The sequence below is a fragment of the Prionailurus viverrinus genome, chromosome B4, assembly GCF_022837055.1.
Source record: "Prionailurus viverrinus isolate Anna chromosome B4, UM_Priviv_1.0, whole genome shotgun sequence".
Lineage (NCBI taxonomy): Eukaryota > Metazoa > Chordata > Mammalia > Carnivora > Felidae > Prionailurus > Prionailurus viverrinus.
In genome coordinates this window covers 124,766,480-124,793,202 of record NC_062567.1, presented here as the reverse complement: position 1 = coordinate 124,793,202, position 26,723 = coordinate 124,766,480, and the positions used below count along the sequence as shown (strand labels likewise).

Here is a 26,723-nt window from a genome sequence, read left to right as displayed (position 1 = left end):
CTTTTTTTTTTTTAAATGACCTTAACTGTTTTAAGAATTACTGGTCAGGTATTTTGTAGAACATCCTTCAATTTGTCTGATATTTTCTCATGATTAGACTGAGGTAACGTGCTCCTGGGAGGTAGACCACAGAAGTCCAGGTTCCATTCTCATGTCAACAGTGCATACTGTCAATATGACTTCTCACTGTTGATGTTAACCCAGATCACTCGGCTTCTCCACTGTAAAGTTACTCCTTTTTTCTCCTTTTTATATTGTATCCTTTGGAAGAAAGTCACTATGTGCAGCCCACACTTAGAGTGGGAGTTATGCCCTACCTCCTTAGGGGTGGAGTGTGTACATAAATTATTTGAATTTCCTCTATACAGGAGATTTGTTCTGTTTTCTATTTATTCAGTCCTTTATTTATATCAGTGTGGAGTTACATTTCTTTTATTCTTTGGCTTATAATCTAATACTACTTCATTTATTTTTTTTGCTCAAATTGTTCCGGCTTTGACCACTGGGACATCTTTCAGTTGGCTACTGTATCCATTTGATATCACTGTGGATTTTTGTTCACTTGTTCTGTGTTTTCCTTTTTTTCTGGTTTTGAGCACTTTCTTATTTTCTGTTACTATAAGATGCTTTTAGGACAATTTTGTATACATCCTGCCCCAACCTTAGAATCAGCCATTTTTCCACGGTGCCCCAGTTCCTTTTACTGAAGAGTGGTATTAGAAACCAGTATCTGGGGGGCGCCTGGGTGGCTCAGTCAGTTGAGTGTCTGACTTCAGCTCAGGTCACAATCTCACTGTCTGTGAGTTCAAGCCCCACATCAGGCTCTGTGCTGACAGTTGGGAGCCTGGAGCCTGTTTCAGGTTCTGTGTGTGTGTGTCTCTCTCTCTCTTTGCCCCTCCCCCACTCATGCTCGCTCGCGCTCTCTCTCTCTCTCTCTCTCTCTCTCTCTCTCTCTGTCAAAAATAAACATTAAGGGGCGCCTGGGTGGCACAGTCGGTTAAGCGTCCGACTTCAGCCAGGTCACGATCTCGCAGTCCATGAGTTCGAGCCCCGCATCAGGCTCTGGGCTGATGGCTCAGAGCCTGGAGCCTGTTTCCGATTCTGTGTCTCCCTCGCTCTCTGCCCCTCCCCCGTTCATGCTCTGTCTCTCTCTGTCCCAAAAATAAATAAACGTTGAAAAAAAAATTTTTTTTTTAAAAATAAACATTAAAAAATTAAATTAAAAAAAAAAGAAACCAATATCTGGGTGCTAGGTGTGCTCATTGCTGTTGGGGTATTATTGCTTCTAAGCCTTCTCAGCTGACACATCTGAGAGATATGTATATGTACATTTTCCATACATAACCATCTATATCTATATATGAAGCTGAGCATGAGTTCATTCTCATGTTGCCAACTCTAATCCATTGCTACATGGTCATTCTGGTCACCTTCTTTGCTTTGTCTGTAAATTCCCAATCCAACTGTGACAAATCTAGCTCCACCCCATCCACCATCCATTTATTTAATCATTCATTTCCAGTATCTAGCAGTTTCACAGTTCTTAACCCATACCCTTGTCAAAAACAACCTTGTCAACTGCAGTACAGTGCTTCAACAACAGTGCCTGTAGCCCTTCGTCTTACAGACTCCATTCTTTCCCAAAGTGACCCAGGTCACCATCTTGTTCCCCAATCCCCTTCAGCAAGGTTGTTTCATACATTTGTAATACATTTAGATTCTTTTCTCATATTCTGCATTCTGTCATGGACCTCTCAATCTCCTACATGATTTTTTTTTTAAGTTTACATACATTAAGATTTACTCTTTGACCCGTAAAGTTCTATCAGTTTTGACATATGCGTAATGTCTTGTTTCACCAACCTGAAACATCCCCTGTGCTTCAACTTACTTCACCACCACTCTTACGTGCCCCTCCCCCCCCCCAACCCGCCACCAAACCTCTGGCAATTACAGGTCTCTTTACCATCACTTTACTTTTGCCTTTTCCAGAATGACATGTAATTGGAATCGGAATGTGGATAGAATTTTCTGGCTTCATGACTGGCTTCTTTTACTTAACAATATGTGTTTAAGATTAATCCATGTCTTTTTTGGCCTCATAGCTTATTTCTTTTTCATGCTGAATAACATTCCACTGTATGGTTGTATTATACTTTATCCATTCACCTATTGATAAAATGGTTGCTTCTAGTTTGGAGCAATTGTGAACAAAACTGCTATAAATATTTGTGTTTGTGCAGGCTTTTATGTGGACCTAAATTTTCAAATCAGTTGGATAAACACCCAGGAACACCACTGCTGGATCATATGGCAAGACTAGGTTTAATTTTGCAGGAAAGTGCCAAACTGTTTTCCAAAGTGGCTGTACCACTTTGTATTCCCATTAGCAGTGAATGAGACTTGCATTAATTTTTATTGTCAGGTTGTTTTTGATTTTAGCCATTTTAACAGATGGTATCTTGTTGCTTGAATTTGCAATTCCTGATAATGCTGAGCATCTTTCTGTATGTTTATTTGCCCTCAATACATCTTCAGTGAGGTGTTTTCAGCTCTCTTGCCCACTTTTTGTAATGTAATTTATTGTCAAGTTGGCTAACATACAGTGTATACAGTGTGCTCTTGGTTTTGGGGGTAGATTCCCATGATTCATCTCTTACATACAATACCCAGTGCTCATCCCAACAAGTGCTCTCATCAATGCCCATCACCCATTTTCTCCTCTCCCCTGCCCCCCTCCATCAACGCTCAGTTTGTTCTCTGTATCTAAGAGTCTCTTATGGTTTGCCTCCCTCCCTCTCTGTTTGAAACTGTTTTTTCCCCTGGCCTTCCCCCATGGTCTTCTGTTAAGTTTCTCAATTTCCACATATGAGTGAAAACATATGATACCTGTCTTTCTCTGACTTATTTCACTTAGCATAATACCCTCCAGTTCCATCCACATTATTGCAAATAGTAGGATTTCATTCTTTCTCATTCTTTCTCATTCCATTGTATATATAAACCACATCTTCTTTATCCATTCATTAGTTGATGGACATCTGGGCTCTTTCCATAATTTGGCTATTGTTGAAAGCACTGCTATAAACATTGGGGCACATGTGCCCCTATGAATCAGCACTCCTGTATCCTTTGGATAAATTCCTAGTAGTGCTATTGCTGGATCATAGGGTAGTTCTATTTTTAATTTTTTGAGGAACCCCCACACTATTTTCTAGAGCAGGTGCACCAGTTTGCACTCCCACTAGCAGTGCAAGAGTGTTCCCATTTCTCCACATCCTCACCAGCATTTGTTGTTTTCTGAGTTGTTAACTTTAGCCACTCTGACTGGTGTGAGGTGGTATCTCAATGTGGTTTTGATTTGTATTTCCCTTATGATAAGTGATACTGAACATCTTTTCATGTGTCTGTTGGCTGTCTGGATGTCTTCTTTGGAAAAGTGTCTATTCATGTCTTCTGCCCATTTCTTCACTGGATTATTTGTTTTTCAGGTGTTAAGTTTGGTAAGTTCTTTATAGATTTTGGATACTAACCCTTTATCCAATATGTCATTTGCAAATATCTTCTCCCATTCCATCGGTTGCCTTTTAGTTTTGTTGATTGTTTCCTTTGCAGTGCAGAAGATTTCTATCTTGACAAGGTTTCAATAGTTCATTTTTGCTTTTATTTCTCTTGCCTTTGGAGATATGTTAAGCAAGAAATTGCTGTGGCCGAGGTCAAAGAAGTTTTTGCCTGCTTTCTCCTCTAGGATTTTGATGGTTTCCTGTCTCACATTTAGGTCTTTCATCCATTTTGAGTTTATTTTTGTGTATGGTGTAAGAAAGTGGTCCAGGTTCATTTTTCTGCATGTTGCTGTCCAGTTCTCCCAGCACCATTTGCTAAAGAGACTGTCTTTTTTCCATTGGATATTCTTCCCTGCTTTGTCAAATATTAGTTAGCCATACATTCGTGGGTCCACTTCTGGGTTCTCTATTTTATTCCATTAGTCTGTGTTTGTTTTTGTGCTAATACCATACCGTCTTGATGATTACAGCTTTGTAGTAGAGGCTAAAGTCCGGGATTGTGATGCCTCCTACTTTGGTTTTCTTTTTCAATATTACTTTGGCTGTTCAGGGTCTTTTGTGGTTCCATACAAATTTTAGGATTGTTTGTTCTAGCTTTGAGAAGAATGCTGGTGCAATTTTGATTGGGATTGCATTGAATATGTAGATTGTTTTGGGTAGTACTGACATTTTAACAATATTTGTTCTTCTAATCCATGAGCATGGAATGTTTTTCTATTTCTTTGTGTCTTCTTCAATTTATTTTCACAAGTTTTCTATAGTTTTCAGCATATAGATCTTTTACATCTTTGGTTAGGTTTATTCCTAGGTATTTTATGGTTCTTGGTGCAATTGTAAATGGGATCAATTTCTTGATTTCTCTTTCTGTTGCTTCATTATTGATGTATAGAAATGCAACCAATTTCTGTACATTGATTTTGTATCCTGCAACTTTGCTGAATTTATGTGTCAGTTCTAGCAGCTTTTTGGTAAAGTCTTTAAGGTTTTCCATGTGGAGTATCATGTCATCTTCAAAAAGTTAAAGTTTGACTTCTTTGCCAATCTGGATGCCTTTTATTTCATTTTGTTGTCTGATTGCTGAGACTAGGACTTCCAACACTATGTTAAACAACACTGGTGAGAGTGGACATCCCTGTCATATTCCTGATTTCAGGGGGAAAGCTCTCAGTTTTTCCCCATTTAGCATGATATCAGCTGTGGGCTTTTCATATATGTCTTGTCCAATTTTTAATTATATTTTTCTTATTGTTGAGTTTCCTTTAGTTTCCCAAATATAAACCAAATTTCTTTGCATGATAAAAACCCTTCATAGTCCAGCTGGAAACCACTTTCTTCAATCTTCCCAATGATCCCTATTCACACTGCACTAATCCAAAATACATTCCCCCTGGCCCCCCACTTTACATCCTCTCCCACAAGTAAGTTTGTGTGCCTCTGTGATTTTGCACATGCTGATCCTTCTACCTGGAATACCTTCTTCAAAGAAAAGTGTGTTGCTCCTTCCTTTTGCTCCAAGAGCACTTGGGACATACTTTTGAATGTTATCCATCATATCACAGTGCAATTATTTGCATATCAGTCTTTCTCTAGTCTTGGGTTATGAGTTTCTTAAGGGGACAAAGAAGGTTTTATCCATCTTCAACAACATCCAGTCCCCACCTCCATTGTTAGGCCCAGTTAAGCAAAATTTAAAATGGTATAAAGAGGGGCGCCTGGGTGGCGCAGTCGGTTAAGCGTCCGACTTCAGCCAGGTCACGATCTCGCGGTCCGTGAGTTCGAGCCCCGCGTCAGGCTCTGGGCTGATGGCTCAGAGCCTGGAGCCTGTTTCTGATTCTGTGTCTCCCTCTCTCTCTGCCCCTCCCCCGTTCATGCTCTGTCTCTCTCTGTCCCAAAAATAAACGTTGAAAAAAAAAATTTAAAAAAAAAAAATGGTATAAAGATATTCATGCTTATCTCTGAGTTCTTGGTATATCTGTTTGGAAAGTATGATCTTCATTCTGTCTCTACCTGAGAATGCCAGATTGGGCTTAGTTTGAGTGTTTACTTACAAATCCAATACGTTTTCCAGAATCTTGAGCTTTAATTTACACAGTTTCTAATTTAGTAGGTCTGGAGAAGGGCTTGAGAGTTTGCATTTCTAATGATTTCCAGGTGGTGCTGCTGTGAAACTACACTTTGGGAACCACTGGTCTGGACCATGTGATCTTGCTGTGGTTGTTTTGGGTTGTCTTAACAGTACGAAGCACTTTGAGGTAGGTGTGCTTGGTAAGAAATTGAAATGGACCTTAAATAAGTGTTGTGAGATGAAATTCGGACCATGAAAGCTAGAAAAAGCATCTTCAGAAGCTGTTAAAATGATTAAAACCCTATCCAAGGACCAAATTAAGATATATGGAATCTGTTGAAAGAAACAAAATAAAAATATAAAAATATTCTTGGAAAGCAAACTAGAAGGATGCATACAGAAGACAGGGATAAGGGATGGGAGGAGCACCAAGGATTTTCACCATTTGCTATGTAAACTTCAGTCTTGTTTGAATCTGTCACCTCTGTCACCAAGAGAATGTTTTCAAATATGTATTGTATAATTAAGAAAAATATTATTAGGAATATTAGAATCTGGCCCTCAAGAGGAGCCATGTTCTATAGCAAGGGCTAGATAGAATACTTGAATATACTTTATTTTCTTGATTCTCAACCAAGGCTGTCCAAGGACATTAGACAGATATAGACTGGAGATATTTTGGTCACAACTAGGGTAGTAGAAAATGGTGCTACTGGGGCGCCTGGGTGGCGCAGTCGGTTAAGCGTCCGACTTCAGCCAGGTCACGATCTCGCGGTCCGTGAGTTCGAGCCCCGCGTCGGGCTCTGGGCTGATGGCTCGGAGCCTGGAGCCTGTTTCCGATTCTGTGTCTCCCTCTCTCTCTGCCCCTTCCCCGTTCATGCTCTGTCTCTCTCTGTCCCAAAAATAAATAAAAAACGTTGAAAAAAAATTTAAAAAAAAAAAAAAAAGAAAATGGTGCTACTGACATCAGGGCAGAGGCCAGGGATGCTGTTATATGTCCCACAGCGCACAGGACAGCCCCCACATGAAAGAATTGTATGGCCCAAAATGTCAATAGCACTAAGGTGGAGAAACCCTTGTCTGTGTGATGTGGGCTCACACTGATGGTTCTCAGACATTTCAAAGTTGTATTACACTATCATGAGTGCCTGGTTCCACAATATCCCTCATGTCTCATAAGGGTCATGTATGTACATTTCAAATTTAACATGAATTTAAATTCACTTTGAACGGCAAATAATAAAATGTAGTTCCCTTTCACACAACTGATAATAAGTAGAGGTAAGTGGGTGAGTGGATTTGTTTATCTTTCAAAACCAGGAGGGAGATAGTGCCATAAACCATTCCAGAATGTGACTGGTGGGAGGGCCATGGTCTAGATCAGTCACCACAGGCATCAGGAGAGGGTGGCGTGGGACAGATCTGGGAAGAGAGGAGGAGATGCTTCCAAGTGATAAGATGATTCTGCCAGATGTCTCCTCAGCCCTTCCAGGGTGAACTGTAGGGTCACTGATCTCTCTTGAGAGCCACACAAATTCCAGACAGCTTCCTCTGGTCAGGAATAGGCTAGCAACTTCAAACAAACACATGTATCTGTGTCACTGTCACAGATTCAGTTAGCAACTTGGAAAAGCAGATGTATTACCTAGCAACAGCATCCTTCTCTCTCCTCACCTTCCTCATCCCCTGGGCTGTGGGCTGCCCTTTAACCACTTCCTGAAGAAGCAGTTTGGCATAGTGGTTAAGAGAACAGACTCCGGGAGGTAGGACACCTGGGTCCTGAGTCCTGGCTCTACACCCTTAACTGTGACACCTAAGCTTAGGCATATACTTAACCTCTTAGTTTCCTCATCTGTAAAACTTAGATAATATTAGTACCTCATACAGTCTTGGTGGGGATTTAATGAGGTAATATATGGTTGGTGCCCAGAGCATAACAAAAAATAGATGTTAGCTCTTATTTTTTCCTACCTCCTATTCCTTCTTCAGGGTGTCCTTTTAACCAGATTTCACCAATACAAAATGTTGGCACATCCCCCCCACCCCAACCCCATATACAGATGATCCCTATCCCTCTCACTTTTCTCTCCTGCAAAGAATAATATGATTTGTCTTCCAAGCTCAAATGAAGTCTGGTATTCAAACAGCTTTTTTCTATATGGGAATAGCCTGGACATTCTAAGAAGCAGGATGCTCAGTTCCTTAACACTGTTAAGGAACACTAACATCTTGGCATCTTTCTTTAATGAACAATTATTCTACCTAGTTAATTATAATGTTTCTTTGGAGTTTTAATTAAAAGCGTCCCTTGATCTGTAGAGACTAAGACGCAGTCAGCCATTAGTAAGTGAAATAATTAATCTTGCCTTCTAGATTGCCATCGTGGGTAGGCTGGATAATCAGGATTTCCCAGCAAATTTTCAGTTAAATCTGAAAAACTAAAATAAATAATTAAACTGGGCACAGTGCTACTGGCTTTGTCATGATGACAAATTCAGCAAATTTGCCCTAAAGCAACTCCTTTAGCAGAAAGGAGGCTAACTGAGCTGACTTCCCAGGTCCCTTCCAAATGAAATAAAACACACTAGCTGCACTCTCTTCTTCCATCTTTGTTTCCTAAACTCGAATTATTAGAGCCTCCTTTTCTAGCATTATTCCATGTCCCACCTGAGTTGCACCATTATTTAGTTTTCCCCATAAATCAACCCACTTCTTAAACTATATGTACATTTGTTTAAAAGGGGAAGCTATATAAAGGGAAAACATACTCATTTCCAAATAGAGAGTAAATGTAAAAAATAAATACCATAGAAACTAAACTTTGTATGTTTTTTTTAAAGTAGGCTCCACACCTAATGTGAGGTTTGAACTCACAACCCCAAGATCAAGAGTCTCACGTTCTACTGACTGAGGCAGCCAGGCACCCCAACTTTGTATGTTTCTCAAAACTTGTTTAAAATATCTTTTAAATTATTAATTTAAAATAAAAAAGAGAAAATATAGTAGTAACGCATCTTATTAACACTGTATGAAAAACTATGTGCTAGCTCGTTCAGCTTAATTGCCTCAGCGACTCTGAAAAGTAAGCATGGTCTCCACTTGTACAGAGGATGGTGGAGACCCAGACAAGTGGAATAAATTGTCCGGGGTGCCGGGTGGGGTGGGCAGGGCAGGTCCCTGTGAGGCGAGAGCCCTGGAGCACCGCAGGACAGAGACACCTGGTTCACTTTCTCCAGGCCACCCTTCCAGAAAACTCTCCTCAAATCCTGCACCAGATGCCCCAGAATACACAACAGTGACTCAGGTTTCCACCAAGACTTTCAGATCTTCTAGGACAAAAGGAAAAATTAATACTTGCGTCAGGAAAAGTACTGCTGTTTTACAACGTTCAGCTTTCCTGTAAGTCTAGCAGATCCTGTGCAGCTGGTTAATGGACAGGCACATAGGAAGCTGAGTGGATTGGGGATCTTTGTGACAGAAAAAGAATGGGGCAGCAGGGGATGAAGGTGAAGGCAGGCAGCCGCTCTGGGCAGGAGAGATGTGAGGAAACCTGGGACCGTGAGGGAAGAGAGAGAGAAAGAGGAGAAACAGGCACTGACACCCAGGGAAGATTCTGAGGAAAGGACAGAAATATGAATCGTTTTCCATGTGATGTGTGATGTCACTCCTCTTCTCCCATGTCTACTTTTGCATTCTTTTTCCTCATGTGCTAAAAACAATCACAATAAAATTTCAAGTGTTTAAGTTTCCAGCTCCTGAGATGATCCCACATCCCTCCAGTAGCACATGCACCGTGGGAAACCGCCTCTCACATGCACCTGTCCACTTCTGTGGCTTTCACTTCGCCTCTAGGATGATGACTTGGAAATTCGTTATTTCCAGCAGACCTTTCCCCGAACTCCAACTCCCCACGTGACACCGCTGTTCAGATGTCCAGTATTTCTGCCCTTCCTACATCACAGACGCACAGCCCACCTTTGCTGTTCCCTCCACCCATTCCCTTCTGTGCTTTGCCCACCTGGCTTCTTGTGCTTAGATCTCAGCTCAAATATACCTCCTCACAGAAGCCCTCCTGGACCATCTTGCAAAGTAAACATGCCTCCACCAGTGATATCACCCTACCAGTTACAAGACAACCACATTCCCTATTTCCTTCATGGCACATGTCACAATGTATACATTTTTATTTATTTTGTTTACTTATTTATTTTGTGTCTTCATCTAATAAACTTCACATGGACAGAGATTCTGTCTTTTTTACTGAAGAGGTCTTTGCACACCGTAGGTGCCCAATATTTGTGAATTTAATGCATGGAATCTGTGATGACAGACAATAAAAGATTCTATGAGGAAAATGTCTTCAGGCTTGTATCACCATTGATAAGGCCACATACTAATAAATAAAATTTTACAGCACTTTACCATTTTAAGAGCAAATTCTTACAGCTTATTGCTATGGTCTGAATGTTTGTGTCCCTCCAAAGTTCATATGTTGAAATGCTAGTCCCCGAAGGTGATAGTATCTGTAGGTGGAGATTTTGTGAGGTGCTCAAGTCATGAAGGTGGAACCCTGATGAATGGGATTAATGCCTCATAAAAGTCGCTCCAGAGAGATCCCCGCCTCCTTCCACTGCGTGAGGACATTGGCAGAAGGTGCTGGCTGTGAACCAGGAAGATGTGATCGTGCTGGCTCCTTAATCTTGGACTTCCCAGCCTCCAGAACTGTGAGCAATACATTTCTGTTCATACACTGTAGCAGCCCAAACAGACTGATGGTTGACAGCCCTTTTTTTCACCAGAACCTATCAAGGTAGATACTATTCTTACTCCCATTTTGTCCCTAAGGAAATGCAAGTTAAAAAGGCAAATGTAACTGGAGGCACACTAGATGAGAAACCTGGAAATGTGCCTGTTCTTATTAGGGTTCCCAATCTCCTCGGTTTTCCCAGGACTGCCCTGGTTTTAGTACGGAAAACCCTGCATCCTGGGGAACCACAGCAGTTTGGTCACTGTATCTTACCCTGAAAACTGTAAGTAAGATGTTAGACACTTTATACAAGCAGATTCCCTGGCCATGTAAAATGTAATGAGTAAAATATGGGGGATGGGAGTACAGACGAGGTTTAGAACCTACAGATGTGAAGTCACATGGTAGTGGCTGCACCCACCCAACCTACCTCAAAGGAATGCTGGGAGCGGAAGGCACTAACAACCTGAAAAGGAACAGACACTTAGAGATATCATCTGTGCTCCTACCCTGCAAGATAAAGGTGGTAACTAGATCAGCCCGGTTACCAAGCCTCATGCTCTCAGACTGAATCTGATCCACCAAAAGTCCAAAAGGTATTGTGAGCAGTGGGGGGCCACCCACTGCAGGGACCCTGACCAGGAGAAACTGGCTTATTTTCCCAGAGAGGAAAATTCTTCCTCTTCCAATTCAAAACAATTTGACACCTTTTCCAGTATCCTGGAAGTCTCAACTTAATCATTCTGGTAATGTAGTCGTAATAATTTCGTGTGTGTGTGTGTGTGTGTGTGTGTGTGTGTGTGTGTGTGTTGGCAGGGGGTAATCATTACATGGGTGGCATTGTCTACTCATCTAGGTAGAGGCTGTAGTGTTCATTCATGTTATTGGGCAATTGAAGTGTAGCAATTATACATTACATTTTGAAAGAGGCATTAAAAAAAATCCACCACTAGATGATTCAGACTTAATTATCTTGTCTTTTCAGCAGCTGAGTTCAAGGCTCAAGTGGAGAACACATAGCTTCAAAAGCAGAAGGAATCAAAGGTGCTCCCCAGCGTTGGACGCTTCCTCCACTTGAGGTAAGAATCATGAACAAACTTCTCTGCCAGCACAACATCTCCCAACAGGGATTCCCCTCTTACTGGAGATGCCCCGGATCTGGTAGAGCACCTTGGACAGTCAGCTGTCACATAGCCTGAGTCCTTACTGTCTGCCTAGGTTTTTCTGTTTTGTGTTTGTTTTTCTGTCACTCATGCCTCCCCCAGAAGACTATGAATAGGCCTAAGAAAGAAAAGAGAGCTTGTTCGGAGGATAAACTTAGTTTTGCATCATTCAGCAATGTTGTATTAAGATGGTCGCTCAATTGTCTGGACTTACTTATGCCTTCATTTCAGTGAGGAACCCAGCTCAGTGGCAGAAAATTCTAGCTTATCTCTGAACTAGCACGGATGTAGGAGTAAGGAATTGCTGTGATCTCTGTGCTTTGGGGCCAGGTCTTAAACCACATCAGTGACCTACATCTTGCCAGAGCAAAGGACACTCCCACTTGCCCAAATTGTTTAACCTGTTTGTGTTAAGTATAGAGTTTGGGGAAGACTAAGTAAATTTTCAAGGCCTTGTCATTAGAGATCTTGGTAAAATCAGATGTGTTGGCTGAATCCCTTGAAATTAGTCCCCAGTTCTGCCCATATTCAATACCTGTTGGTTTAGACTCCTTACATTCATTTTGTCTTAACCATTAAGTTGGAATATTCTGACAGCCTAGGCTTCTTTAAACCAATTGGCTTAATTTTTCAACCTTTCTCTTGTTTTAAAGGCTACATTTAATTCATTTATCACTCATTTAACTGATTTTTCCAAAGTCTGTCAAAGGTCCCCTCTGTGAATACTTATGGTAAGTCAACCTGTCTCAGGAATTTTCTAAGCTGTCCTGGAGTTTTCTTATTTCTGGTCATCAGAATGGCTTAGGCAAAGGTCATCTAATATATTTGTGTTTTTATTTATTAAGTTTTAACTTTAATTCCAGTTAGTTGACATACAGTGTTATATTAGTTTGAGGTGTATAAATAGTGATTCAACAATTCTACACGTCACCCAGTGCTCATCACAACAAGTGTACTCCTTAATCCCTATCACCTATTTCACCCATCCCCCCACCTACTTCCCTTCTGGTAACAATCTGTTCTCTTTAGTCAAGAGTCTTTTTCTTAGTTTGTCATGTACATATGACATATATATTATATAATATATATAATCTTTTTTCCTTTGCTCATTTGTTTTGTTTCTTAAATTCCATATATGACTGAAATCATCTGGTATTCATCTTTCTCTGACTAACTTATTTCCCTTAGCATTATACTCTCTAGCTCCATTCATGTTGTTGTAACTGGCAAGATTTCATTCTTTTTTATGGCTGAATGATATTCCATTGTGAGAGAGAGAGAGAGAGAGAGAGAGAGAGAGAGAGAGTGTGTGTGTGTGTGTGTGTGTGTGTGTATACACCACACCTTCTTTATCCATTCATCTATCAGTGGATACTTGGCTGGTTCCATAATTTAGCTGTTATAAGTAATGCTGTTATAAACATAGGAGTGCATGTATCTCTTTGCATTAATGTTTTTGTATTTTTTGGGTAAATATCCAGTAGTGCAATTACTAGATCATATGGTAATTCCATTTTTAACTTTCTGAGGATCTTCCATACTGTTTTTCCACAATGGCTGTACCAGTTTGCATCCCTACCAGCAGTGCACAAGTGTTCCTTTCTCTCCATATCCTTTGCCAACACTTGTTGTTTCTTGTGTTGTTGATTTTAGCCATACTGACAGGTGTGGGGTGATATCTCATTGTGGTGTTTTTTTTAATTTTTTTTAATGTTTATTTATTTCTGAGACAGAAAGAGACAGAGCATGAGTGGGGGAGGGGCAGAGAGAGAGGGAGAACACAGAATTCGAAGCAGGCTCTGGGCTCAAAGCCCGACTCGGGGCTCGAACTCACAAACAGTGAGATCATGACCTGAGCCGAAGTCAGTCATTCAACTGGCCGAGCCACCCAGGCGCCCCTCATTGTGGTTTTGATTTGCATTTCCCTGATGATCAGTAATGAGCATCTTTTCATGTGTCTGGTTGGGCATCTGGATGTCTTCTTTGGAGAAATGTCTATTCATGTCTTCTGCCAATTTTTTAATTAGATTCTTGTAAGGTTTTGGGGTGTTGAGTTGTATATGTTCTTTATATATTTTGGATACTAACCCTTTATCACATATATCACTTGCAAATATCTTCTCCTATTCTATAAGTTGCCTTTAGTTTTGTTGATTGTTTCCTCAACAGTGTAAAACCTTTTTATTTTGAAGTAGTCCCAATAGTTTATTTTTGCTTTTATTTCCCTGCCTCAGGGGACATATCTAGAAAAATGTTGCTATGGTAGGGCCATCTAATTTAGAAGTGTTATTCTGTCTGTTCATTGGTATAGAAATTTAATGAGGTTTTGAATCTTGGAAAGAAACAAATTCTTAGAACAAAAAAAAAAATAGGTAACTTGTTGGCAGGGTATATAAGTCATCTTGGATTCCTTCTTTTAGGGCAATTTATCCTGCCCTTACTTGTCAGCCAAATTACTTAACCTTTTAGGACTCATCTCCTTGCTTGACAAGGTTCCTTCCCTCCCCTGTCCATAAATTACCATCCTAACAAACAATTCAACTGAAAGTTACATACAATCTATCCTTTTATAGCCCAGTAATTTCATTCACTCATAAAATTTCTAGAGGAAAAATGTTTTTCTATGTGCAGTTTTGAGTTCCTGGATCTCCATCAAAGTAGACCATTTCAGAAATGTCCTTTAACCAAGAAGATAAATAGATTTTTGCTTCTGGAAGGGAATTTAAAATTCCATTTGTGCCCAAAAAAATGCAAAAGCATTTGCACTTTGGTGCTTGCAAATTTCCAGATGCTTAATGATTTTTTTTCTACATAGAAAATGGCATCACATAGCTCATATTTAAAGTTCCCAGATGAAGGGTCGCCTGGGTGGCTCAGTCAGTTAAGCAACCAACTTTGGCTCAGGTCATGATCTTGCAGTCCGTGGGTTCAAGCCTCATGTTGAGCTCTGTGCTGACAGCTCAGAGCCTGGACCCTGCTTTGGATTCTGTATCTCCCTCTCTCTCTGCCCCTCCCCAACTCACACTCTGTGTATGTCTCTCTCTCTCTCTCAAAAATAAATAGATGTCAAAAAAAAATTAAGTTCCCAGAGAAAAATGAAAAATCTAGCACTTATCAAGTAATTAAATTCATAAACACTAACATTTGGAGCCAGAAGAGCAAGTTGTGATTGCCAGGTGCCTGATTTACTACATGGTCTCAGGTCACCAGACTGTCTAAGTCTCTGTGTCCATATGCCTAAGATGGAGGTAGGATAATAGTAACATCTACCTCCAAGAATCGTTGTGAGTTTTGTAAATGGTAAAAAAAAAAATACAAATTTATTATTTTAGTTGTTACTCCATTAATAAGTAACAACTCTGCTTTGGCTTATTGTGCTTTTTTACTGTAGTAATGAAGAACTATTTAGATGATGGTTTGGTTTTCTCATTTTTTTTTCACACTTTTCTAGAACCTTTCTTAGTTAACCAAAATCTTGTAAGCCAGTCAGTTGGTCAGTTAGAAAATATTTATTGAGGTCCTATTATGTGCCAGGCAGAGAGATCATTTCAACCTTAATCTGGATACAGTGGAGTGTGTATAGAATTTTTGGTCTAACATTTTTTTTTCCTTTTGCTTTCCACTGCTTTGAAAATGTTTCCCTCTTTTTAAAAAATCCCTCTCGTGCCTTCCTGGGTATATGGCACATCCATTTACAATTATTTGCCCACAGCCATGTCAGTGTGCCTGCACATCAGCATGGCTTCACCATTTGTTAAAATGTGGAAATACTCTCATACTAGTTGGTGAAGAGTCATTAACCTCAGCCCCAGGAGTGTTCCCCTCACCCCCATAGCTTCATCCATCTCTGCCTGTCCCGCTCTCTGAGACCCCTGGACAACAAGGATCAAAGAGGGCCTAGTACAGATAGCAATAGGACCTAACCCCTGCGTCCATTCTAACTGAGTATAAGATGTTGATATCACCATGCTCCCACTTGCTTGGCCTACTCCCCACATTTCCTCCAACTCTCTGACCAGAGATCAGCCCCCTACTCGAGTCCCTCCCTCTTGGCTCTTACTGTCATTGCTCTGTGCTTCCCTTGCTGTCTTCTGCACCCTGACTATCCCCAAGCCACCCCTGTGTAGCCCTGCCCCCAGCACTGCTGCCCCTTTCTGTACATTGTCCTGTGCAACCAAATCAACTCTATAGGGCCGAAACATCACACAGAGTGCATAAGGCCATAGCAGTGTTAAGATATTGAAATGCCTCAGTTTCTAATAGTAAATAGTCACTGTGAGTCCCTCACCCTATCCCCAGTACCCTAACCACACTGGCCAGTCCATCCAAGACTTCTCCTGTCCCCATGATCCAGTACCTACCCTCCCAACCCTGCCCCCAGACTGTGGCCAACATCTGTTTTAATGGGTGCATATGCTTCACTAGTGTACAAATGCTTTGTTAATCGCCTCTGCAAAGAACTGTATTATAATTCAGAGCGAGGTAAGGACTCTTCCTTCATTTAGAATTCATTGATTCATTCTACCAATGTTTACCAATCACTCTGTATCTGAGACATTAAGCCGGCTCTAGGACCTCCAAACCAGATGAGGTCTCTGCCCTCATGGCACTTACATTTTGGTAGGAGAGACAAACAATATGTGAGAAAATAAATGTACACACATGAATAAATATATATATTGACCAAAGATTCCTTCTCATTCAGAAGGAAATGAGATTAATTAATTTAGGGAAGTCAGAAATGCTTCAGAAAGAAGGCTGTGTTTAAAATGGACCTTAAGGAAGGGCGCCTGGGTGGCGCAGTCGGTTAAGCGTCCGACTTCAGCCAGGTCACGATCTCGCGGTCCGTGAGTTCGAGCCCCGCGTCGGGCTCTGGGCTGATGGCTCAGAGCCTGGAGCCTGTTTCTGATTCTGTGTCTCCCTCTCTCTCTGCCCCTCCCCCGTTCATGCTCTGTCTCTCTCTGTCCCAAAAATAAATAAACGTTGAAAAAAAAATTTAATAAAATAAAATAAAATGGACCTTAAGGAAGGGCGCCTGGGTGGCTCAGTCGGTCCAACTTCGGCTCAGGTGGCTTGGGTCATGATCTCGCAGTTCGTGAGTTTGTGCCCCACATCGGGTTCTGTGTTGACAGCTCAGAGCCTGGAGCCTGCTTTGGATTCTGTGTTTCCCTCTCTTTCTCTGTCCCTCCCCTACTCATTCTCTCTCTCTCTCTCTCTCTCTCTCTCTCTGTCTCTCTCTCTCTCTCTCTCAAAAATGAATAAACATTAAAAATTTTTTTTTAAATAAAAAAATATAAAATGGACCTTAAGGATGCACAGGGTTTCTGCCGGCCTAAGTGAAGAACAGTATAAGCGTGGGCATTAGGCATGAAGCATGGTGGGTGTTTAGGAACCAGGAGTCCAGTTTGTCTGGACAGTGGGGTACATGGAGAGGGCTCCTGGGAGATTGGGTGAGAAATGTAAACATGTTGACTGAGCCAGGCTCTTCTCACACCTAAAGGTGGACTTACACACCACAGAACAGAGAGGTCAAGATCCCAGTCCTCAACCTCATGGCCCTCCAGCAAAATACCCACATGACCATTCACTAATCTGAACATAGGTCCTCTGTGTAGGTTGGGCAGCTTGTGCACTAGACAAAATGCCAGCCTAAGGGATGGGCGGGGGGGGCAGCTCCTGCTCTCCCCACCAAGCTGGGCACACTGGTGTGGGATTTTCCTAAAACATTTTCTGCTGGCCCCTTTGTGCCAGAAGGCTGGTCTATCTCCAAAGGGCACCTTTTCCCATTCCAAACAAAAGACCAAGGTAGTCTAGCAACAGCCTTGCTTGGACACTCCTTTCCCTGGTCAGACTGCTCTGTTCCTCTCAAGTAAATTCTCTGGAATACCCCCTTTGTCTACACCATTCTATTCCCACCTCTATGGCCTTCTCCATAAAGCCCACACAATCCCCTTTATCAAACCTCTTGCTTGTCTTGGCCAAGCACCTCCCACACACCCCTCTCAATGATCTTTTCCTTCATGCAGATTGCTCCTGAATTCTGGCCCTTCTTTAAATCCTTCCCTGCTCACCTGTCCTGACCCCTCCTTTTGCATGACTCCCACACCTTCCTCTTCCTTGACACCCCCACAAATGCTTCCCTGGTTTGTTTCACATTTGTATGCTAACTCAGTGGGTATCTGTCACCTGTGGGTCTTTGGCACATATGAATGCAGCAATAGTCGCTCAGCCAGATTGTAAACTCCCAGAACTAGAAACAAGACTTATGAATGTATTACTCACTCCACTGTCATTAAAATAACCCATGTCACTGTTGCTGTTGGTAACCTGTGTTTCATTCATCAGTAAAATGGGCTGGCATTAATTAATTGAGTCCATTAATTAAATAAGTATACACTGTATATTTAATATATGCCAAGCAATAACAATATAGCAGTGAAAACATGTGGTCCCTCTCGTTGGAGATGTTGATTTAAGATTTTTTTGTGTGTATCTTCTATGTGCCAAGCATTGTACTAGACTCTGGGGTAAGCCAAGCATGTGTGTTAAGGAAGGAAGTCAATAAGGAAGTAGAGGTGTAGAGAAGGGCAGGGCCTTGCGGCTGGCCTGCAAGCTTAAACCCCATCCTGTGGGCAACAGGGAGTCATTAAGGGTCTTCAAGCAGATGAGTGATTGTTTCACACCCACTGAAGCCACCTTTCTAAACTACTGACTCTTGTTCTAAAACTGTCAAGAATCCCGAATCTCCACTCCATTATCCTTTCCAAGGCATATCACAGTTGTTACATTTACGGCAAGGCTCTTGTGTTGCATTGCATTGTGTTGTGTTGAGTTATAATCATCTGTGTGTATGTGTGTGACTCACCCACTAGTCTGTGGGAAGCAGAGGTTGAGAGCACACATAGGTCATCTCTGTATCCTCAGCACCTAGCACATGTTCTGGTGTGTTCAATAAATGACTACTAGATGGATGGATGGATGGATGGATGGATGGATGGATGGATATATGGACAGATGGGTGGGTAGAGTGAGTTTTGGAAGTAAGCAATGAAATAAGAAGTCATAGAAAAGTTGGATGGAACTAACCAACAAAAAAGTCAAGAATAATAAAGGAATCATAAATGTTGGTTGATTGCAGATGCATACAAAGATAGTCGGAGTCCTCTGGAGATGTTTCTTCCTGTGGAATCTCTACACTTCATCCGCCCAGACCATTTACCCTGGCATCAAGGCTAGGGCTACTCAGCGGGCTCTGGACTATGGTGAGTGGGGTGCTCTCAGCCCTCCAAACCTGAAAGCTCATTCTAGACTGTCTCATGACTGAGGCAAGCTTTACTGCAGGTGATCCAGCCCCTAATACACAGGCTGCTAAGATGGCTGGGAAGGAAGTGGTGTCTAAAAAACAGTCATATTGGGGCGCCCAAATGGCTCAGTCGGTTAAAGCATCCGACTCTTCATCTCAGCTCATGGATCTCATGGATCATGCATTCGAGTCCCACCTCAGTCTGCACTGACAGGGCAGAGCCTACTTGGGATTCTCTCTCTCCCTCTCTCCCTGCCTCTCCCCGGCTCACGTGTATGCATGCTTGCTCTCTCTCTCTCTCTCAAAATAAATAAATAAACATTTTATAAAAATAAAAGGACACCTGGGTGGCTCAGTTGGTAAAGCATCCAACTTCAGCTCAGGTTATGATCTCGCAGTTTGTGAGTTCAGGTTCCGCATTGGGCTTTCTGCTATCAGCAAGGAGCCCACTTTGGATCCTCTGTCCCCCTCTCTTGCCCCTCCCCACTTTGTGCACACACACTCTCTCTCTCTCTCTCTCTCTCTTAAAAAATAAATACACATTAAAAAAAATAAAATAAGACAGAAAACAATCACCTTGATGGTAGACCTATCCAAACACAGCCACAGATATTCATTCTCTCCCCTCCCCCACGTCTACCCCCCATGCACATACAATGAACATCTCTGCTCTAAAGGAGGATACAACATAGGACAGAGGGGAGGAGATGTGAGAGTGAAAGAAGTAGCTTAGAGCTTCAGAAAGGTCTTGATCCCAAAAAGAACTTAGAGTCCCCTAAAACTGTGCCAAATTTAATGTGGATGATGATCATGTATTTTTCTTGAGAGAAGCTCCTTGCATTCATTAGATGCAAAAAGGGGCCTGAGATGCTGAAAGATGAAGAAAAACCCCTTCAGAGGTGTTTATAAATGTTGGGCAGAGCTGGGGTGAAGGCAGATTGTGTACAGCAGAGGGACTGCAAAATCAAGATGTGTAGGCCGAGTTTTCTCCTATAAATTTTGGCCTGAGGTTAGCTGAATACGGGCAACAGAAAACTCCATCCCTTCTTAACTAAAGCACTGCTAGTCTCACTCAGAAATAGCAAAGTGTAACCAGGAAACTCCTTACCTGCTACACCAGAAAAGAAGTACAAGAAGGATGTGGGTGCCTGGGTGGCTCAGTTGGTTGAGCGTCTGACTACTGATCTTAGCTTAGGTCTTGTTCTCAGAGTTGTGAGTTCAAGGCCCACACTGGGCTCCATGCTGGTCATGGAGCACACTTAAAAAAAAAATACAAATGATGGAAGAAAGGAAGGGAGTGATGGAGGAAGGAAAGACTGAGTTTGTGGCAAATCCTTGTCCTTCCTTCCCCCAGTACCTCATGTGGCACAGGGAATCTGTATGATTGTTATAGAAGCTGGCTATAATGAGAATTACATACCAGGTATTCCCGTGTGTATCCACATGTATATATGTACACATCTGTGTATCTTGTTACTCTATTAATATACTAATATGCACAGAAATAGATATCTTGAAACTGTATTAAAATTGTGAAAACAGCTTATTCCACCCTCAAGATCAGAGCAATTAAAAGAACAGAACTAGTCAGTCCACATGGGTATGAATCTCATTCAGTTCTGCCCCTTTCCTCAATACATAGTGTTGGGCCAGTGGGTTTTCTCCTCTGGAAAACAGGATGGGGGGATGACAACAATGGTGCCCCCGTGTAATAACATGAGGATCATGTGGGATCATCTGTGGAAATATGGCATAGAATCAAGAAGGACAGGCTTTAAAGTCAGAACCATTTCTTGGCTATGATTTCTATCAGAACCATTTCTTGAGCCTCTATCATAGCTAGGCTCTTCGATATGTGTGTTATGGGCTCTGGGTTGATTTAATCCCAACAACGACCCTACAAAGAAGGGATAGTCATTTTACAGAGGAGGAATCTGAGCCTCAGAGGGGCTGAATTAAATTCCCCAAGTCACACACCAGTAAGGGGGCAAGGCAAGATCAGATCTCAGGTTTGCTCTGCCGATTTCAAAACCTACACTTTGTTCTCTGCTCCCTATTCCTCCAAACTGTCAATAATGACACTAAGTACCTGTGAGCTCTTGGGCAAGCTGGTGAACCTCTCTGAGCCTCAACTGCCTCCTATGTGAAATAGGGATAATGATACCTATGTCACTGGGTTGCCATAAGGATCAAAGGAGAGAATATGTGTAGAGTATGGACAGTCCTGGCACATATAAGCACACAAACTAGCTATTCTTATTAACTCACCAAATATTTATGTTGCCACATTTTTCCAGAAAAATGTTATGTCCCTATTATCAGTAGTACCTTCAAGGTATTTCTTAAAATGGTGGTGATAATAATAGTTCCTACGCATGGGGCTATTGTGGAAAACACATGAATTGACATAAATTTTGGAAGAGGGTCTGGCAATAGCAAATGCCCAACAAATATCAGTTACTGTTATTTTCACATGTGTGAACAGAAGCTTCCACAGTTACTAATGTTCCCATGTTACAGATGAGGAAAGCAAGGGACAGCAAGATTTTGTAAATTGCAGAGTCCTGCAATGCTAGTGACAATGTTAGGATTTGAAACTAAGCTGTCTGATAGTGCCTTTGGTTCCATCTTTGTATCCTTTACACTCTACCCCTACATCCCTGTATTACAGCATTATTCATGGTATTACAGAAAATAAAATCTGCTCTTCTCCGTCTCCACAAGGACAGCCTAAGTGGAAATGAGCTTAAGCTGCAAAATAAGGCATAAGGGCAAAGCTTCCTCCTTAAGAAGGTTAAAATGAAGGGGTGCCTGGGTGGCTCAGTCGGTTAAGGGTCTGACTTTGGCTCAAGCCATGATCTCACTGTTCCTGAGTTTGAGCCCCGCATCAGGCTCTGTGTGGACAGCTGAGAGCCTGGAGCCTCCTTCAGATTCTGTGTCTCCTCCTCTCTCTGCCCCTCCCATGCTCATGCTCTGTCTCTCTCTGTCTCTCAATAATAAATAAATGTTAAAAAAAATTTTTTTAATAAAAATAAAATTTTAAAAAGAAGGTTAAAATGAAAATCCTGTTCTTCATTTACTATATGTTACTTTTCTCAAGCTCTTTATGTAGAAAAGGGCTCTTTCTCTCCGTGAACTCAGAAAAATGTGTCCTGGGATACTACCATGTAAACCTGGGACAGGTTTATTCCTGAATTGCACAAAAGCAGGGCTTACTGAGGACATTTTTGGGGTCCCGGGATCTTTTGAGAGTCTGAAGCAAACATGGACCCTGTCCCTGAAATATGAGATACAAATGGACACATACACACACAACCTATTCATGGTATTTTACTGGAATTTCAGGAGGGTTACGAGCTCCCAACAGCCCATGCTGTTGCTGAGCTTAAAGAATCTAGGGGAAAAGGGAGAATGTGGAATAACTACCTAAGAGTCATGGAGTCTGGAACCAAACCGCCCAGATTTCACTCTTGGGCTCCCAGTTCTTGGCTGTGTGAATTAGGTGCGAATTCATGCTTTTTAGGTTCAGTTTGTTCATCTTTAAAATTGGGATAATAATGATAATAATTTTGTACTTTCCCCCTCACACTGCCTGTAGTAACAGGCCTTTAGTCTTGGCTACATAATGAGAATTTCTCATACAGTTAGTTCTGGGGTCCTGGGGTCTTCACTAGCCTCTCTGAGGACCAGTGCTTTCACCTGTAAAACAGGGACAGTAACATCCACTTTGTAGGGTTGCTGTTTTCTAAGTTTCTAAGAGCACGTACTCTGTAAATTTCATGTGTATGTTTAATGGCGCTATGCCATTATCATCTCTGGCATGATCAATAAATGCTTTCTTTGGTTCCTTCACAGGCGTTCAAGCTGGGATGGAGATGATTGAGCAAATGCTTAAGGAAAAAAACATCCCAGACTTAAAGGGTTCTGAATCTCTGGAATTTCTGAAGGTTGATTATGTGAACTACAATTTTTCAAAGTAAGTAAAAAAGAACATTTTTAGCCGTGAAATTAATCTTTAAAACCTTAGGGTTGTGGATATGCCACCACGTCTTCTGGTGTGACAGCCGGACCTGCACAGTAGAAGGTAAACCAAATTTGGTAAGAGGCTTATCAGGTGAATGACCCAAGAAAGAGGGGTCATGAAGCTGACAAAGATTGTGGCATTTGGGTCAGAACACCTGGGTCTAAGTCATATCCCTGCTGCACACTAGTTTTGTGTGTTGTGTCTGATGAATATGGTCAGAGTCCCATGTCCTTGCCTCTTTCCTAAAATGAGAACTCCTTGCCTCTTGAATTTCTAAGTGAAATTCTTGTCCATCCTATTGCTGACCTCACACCCTAAACCTAGATGTAGGATTCAACCACAGTCTCAAAAACAAATCTACTCTCATCAAGGCTTTCCTTACTTTAGTAAAGTTTGGTTAAGGTTTCAGAGGTCGTAGAAATAGGCCACACATAAGAAGCTCAAAAGTAAGACTAGAGAAATCCTTTGGAAGTCCCATGATTTCATCAGAACCCAGGCTTCTTGTATTTCTCTGCCCCACCATCCTTACTTCTGGCTTCTGTCCTCAAAGTTGTCTCATGGTCCAGTATGGCCACTGCAGCTCAGCCATCAAATCCGTTTGTCAAGCCTGAGAGGGAACAACAGGCAAGGGTGAAAGGGTTCTTGTAAGCTGGGTTAGTCTCTTCACTGAGTTTTTTTCTGAAGCCCTGCTCTAATAATACTCTGCCTATACAATAATAGAACTTAGTCTTATGGCCATACTTATTAGCAAGAGGGACTGGAATATGCATTTTCTAACCAGACACCTTTGACATCCTGAACAAATTCAGGGACGGTTAGGAAAGAAGGGGAAATGGCTGTTCAGACAACAACCGGCAACCTCTGCCGCAGTTGCCAACAAAAGCCCCAAAGACGGTGTACAGAGAAGATGTCTTTGTCCATCTGGAGGTCAGTCTTAAAGGTAAAGCAGAGAGTCAAGATTTTATAAGGAATTATCTGTGATTCACAATTTGCCCCAAGGCTTTATCAATCCACTGATAATTCCCTGCTGGCTCCAACCCTTTGGAGTAATAATTTCCCTGCTATCAAGGATAATATTCTATAAAATCATGAGTTTTTGGGGGCATGGGGTAGGGAAAAGGATGGTAATCTAGGTAAAGCTCCTGGCAAATGCTCTAGTTGTTAATAAAGGAAGCCATTCAACAAGTGTTTATTGAGGACCTACTGCTGGATACCAAGGCTTTGCTTTAGTGATTGGGGATATTACAGTGAATGACACAGATATATCTCCTGCCCTTAATGTCCAGTAAGAGAGATGGACATGATATATTTACAGAATGAATGATTTAATTACAGTGATGATAATCCCACAGCAGAAAAATCCAGGGTGAATCATATATTATGAAGTGTGGTGAAGATGAGGAAAACAGGTATCCTCATGCATTGCTAGTGGGAGCAGGTGAACTGGTACAGTACTTTCAGATCTGTGCTCCCCACACAGGAGCCACTAGCCACGTGTGGCTACTGAGCACTTGAAATATGACTAGTGCAATGAAGGCACTGAAATTTTACGTATTTAATTTCAATCAATTTTAATTTAAAACTTGGTACTCAGTTCAGTTATTGAAAAGCTTTTAAGTATGTGTGGGACAATTTACGTATGTAAGTTTATCAGTTGAATATTTTATCCAATCAAATATAGGTCAAGTGTTTCTGATAACACTTGATAATTCTGATAACAAGTGTTTCTGATAACACCGATAATTCAGTGTCCACCTTGAGTCATATTATGAGTGTAAAAATACAGACCATATTTTGAAGTTCTTTTGAAAAAAGGAAAATAAAATATCCCATTAATCATTTTTATATTGCCTATGTGTTGAAATGATGCCATTTTAGATTATGTTGGGTTAAGTAAAAAAAAAATACTAATAAAATCACTCTTACCCATTTCTTTTCCCTTTTTAAAATGTGACTACTAGAAATTTTTAAATTACATATGTGGCTCACATTCTATTTCTGTTGAGCAGTGCTATTTTAAAAGGTAATTTACAAGGACCTTTTTTTTAATGCATGCCCTTTGACCTACTAATCCCACTTCTCAACATCATCACTAGAAAGACACACATGTAAACAGCATGTAAGAATGTTCTGTGTGTCATTGTTTATAACACAGAAATACTGGAAATAACATAGGTGTCCACCAACAAAGAAATTATCTCTTCCATGATACATCCATAGCTTGAATATAAAGAATGGGCTAGGCCTATAGGTACCAAACTGAAAATATTTCTAAGATCTGTTAAATGAATCTCTACCATCCTCTTCCCACAGTGGGACTCAGGGTGTGTGACAAAGAACAGGTAGGAAAGGATGCAAAATACGAGAAACAGTAGATAGGCATTTGTTATCAGCTATCACATTTACCTTTTACATTTTTCCTAACCTTGGTTCAGAACAATGTCTTTCTCCTGTGCCACAGTTATGCATAGATGATCTCATTTTGTCTTCTCAGCCTACCCATGAGTAAACCTTCCTCTGAGTGATTGCCTGAAAGAGGTTAAGTGCCTTACCTAAGTTTGCATGGCTGGCACAAAACTCATCTCCAAGTTGAGTACCCCTTGCGGAATACATGAAGTGGCATAGCCCGGTGTTAAGCACACAGTCTGAAAACAGATTGAGGAGGGCTCCAGGTCTGGTTCTACCACTTACATATGACTTCAACCAAGTGCTCATGACTTCCTTATCCTCTCATCTCTGAATTGCAAATTGCAAAACCAGCAACAGCTTCATGGGATTATCATGAGGACTAAAATGAGCTAATGCACGTAAAGTGCTTACCATGGTGCCTGGCATGGAGTAATCACTCAACACATGAGCTATCTACCTATGTAGATTACTTGCAGCCCATTGCCTCTTATGCTCAGAGAATCCTAGGGGAAGTTAATACTCTAACTAGGGAAGATTCTGTCCATATAGAGGGCATCTGGGAATAGGAGAAAGGCACCCTTGTGATTGTCCAGTGATGGGAGAAGGGCACTACTGGCGTGTAGTTGGTACGTATGCCACGTACCCTAAAATGTATATAAAGTCCTCTCCAAAACTAATTGTCCCACCCAAAATACTAATTTCCCCACCCTGTTGAGAAGCACTGGAACAGCTGAAGGAGAAAATAATGATGGCGATGTTGTACTCATATTGTATTGTCTTTAATGAAACTAAAGAAATGTATTATTTTCACATTTGTTTCTAAACTTACTCACTTCCCCCTCAATTAGAAACAAGGGGCTTCCTGGCAAGGACCAAAGGGGAATTAGAAGGCAATGCCCAGAGGCACCGCAGACCTGAGGTTCCTTCCTCTACAGGAATTAGGGGTTCCACAAACCTCCTTTCTGATTTTTGCCTCACTTAGAGAAGTGTTAGAAGATATGCACTGACCTCTCTGTTTCTTGTTCTACAGCATAAAAATCAATGCCTTTTCATTTCCAAATACTTCATTAGCCTTTGTGCCTGGGGTGGGGATCAAGGCACTGACTAACCACGGCACCGCCAACATCAGCACCGACTGGGAGATCAAGTCTCCACTCTTGTGAGTGTCCCACTGAAAAAAGTCTGCCGCTATTCTGGGAAGAAATGGAACAAAAACTGGAAGGACATAAATTTGGTGATGTTTTTGACATTAGGCTTATTTCCCTTAGCCATGAGCAGTCTTTCTCAAGAGCATTTTTTTTTTTCCAAGAGAGATTTAAATCAGAATATCTCTGTTGGGGGCTGGCGGTGGGGGGCGGGGAGGTTGTGGGAGGACGGAAAAGCATCCATCCCCTGAAGGCAGAGCAAAATGTCATTTAAGATTTCCTAAGAGCTAGAAGGAATGAACAC

General features: G+C 41.5%; 1 protein-coding gene across 9 annotated transcripts in view; it reads left to right on the top strand.

Moving 5' to 3' along the window:
• The window catches only part of BPIFC (BPI fold containing family C), a 74,833-nt gene that overhangs the window by 2,965 nt on the left and 45,145 nt on the right, over positions 1-26,723 (top strand). For 6 of the 9 annotated variants that reach the window (XM_047865457.1, XM_047865456.1, XM_047865455.1 and 3 more), the window contains 6 exons: positions 5,715-5,815; positions 10,133-10,352; positions 11,361-11,454; positions 18,677-18,800; positions 22,697-22,817; positions 26,305-26,433. In XM_047865457.1, the coding sequence (XP_047721413.1) occupies positions 18,677-18,800; positions 22,697-22,817; positions 26,305-26,433 (374 nt within the window). In that variant the 5' untranslated portion in view covers positions 5,715-5,815; positions 10,133-10,352; positions 11,361-11,454. Of the gene's footprint in view, positions 1-5,714; positions 5,816-6,577; positions 10,353-10,437; positions 10,659-11,360; positions 11,455-18,676; positions 18,801-22,696; positions 22,818-26,304; positions 26,434-26,723 lie in introns of those variants that run through there. The other 3 variants (XM_047865452.1, XM_047865458.1, XM_047865460.1) reach the window with 3 other exon arrangements.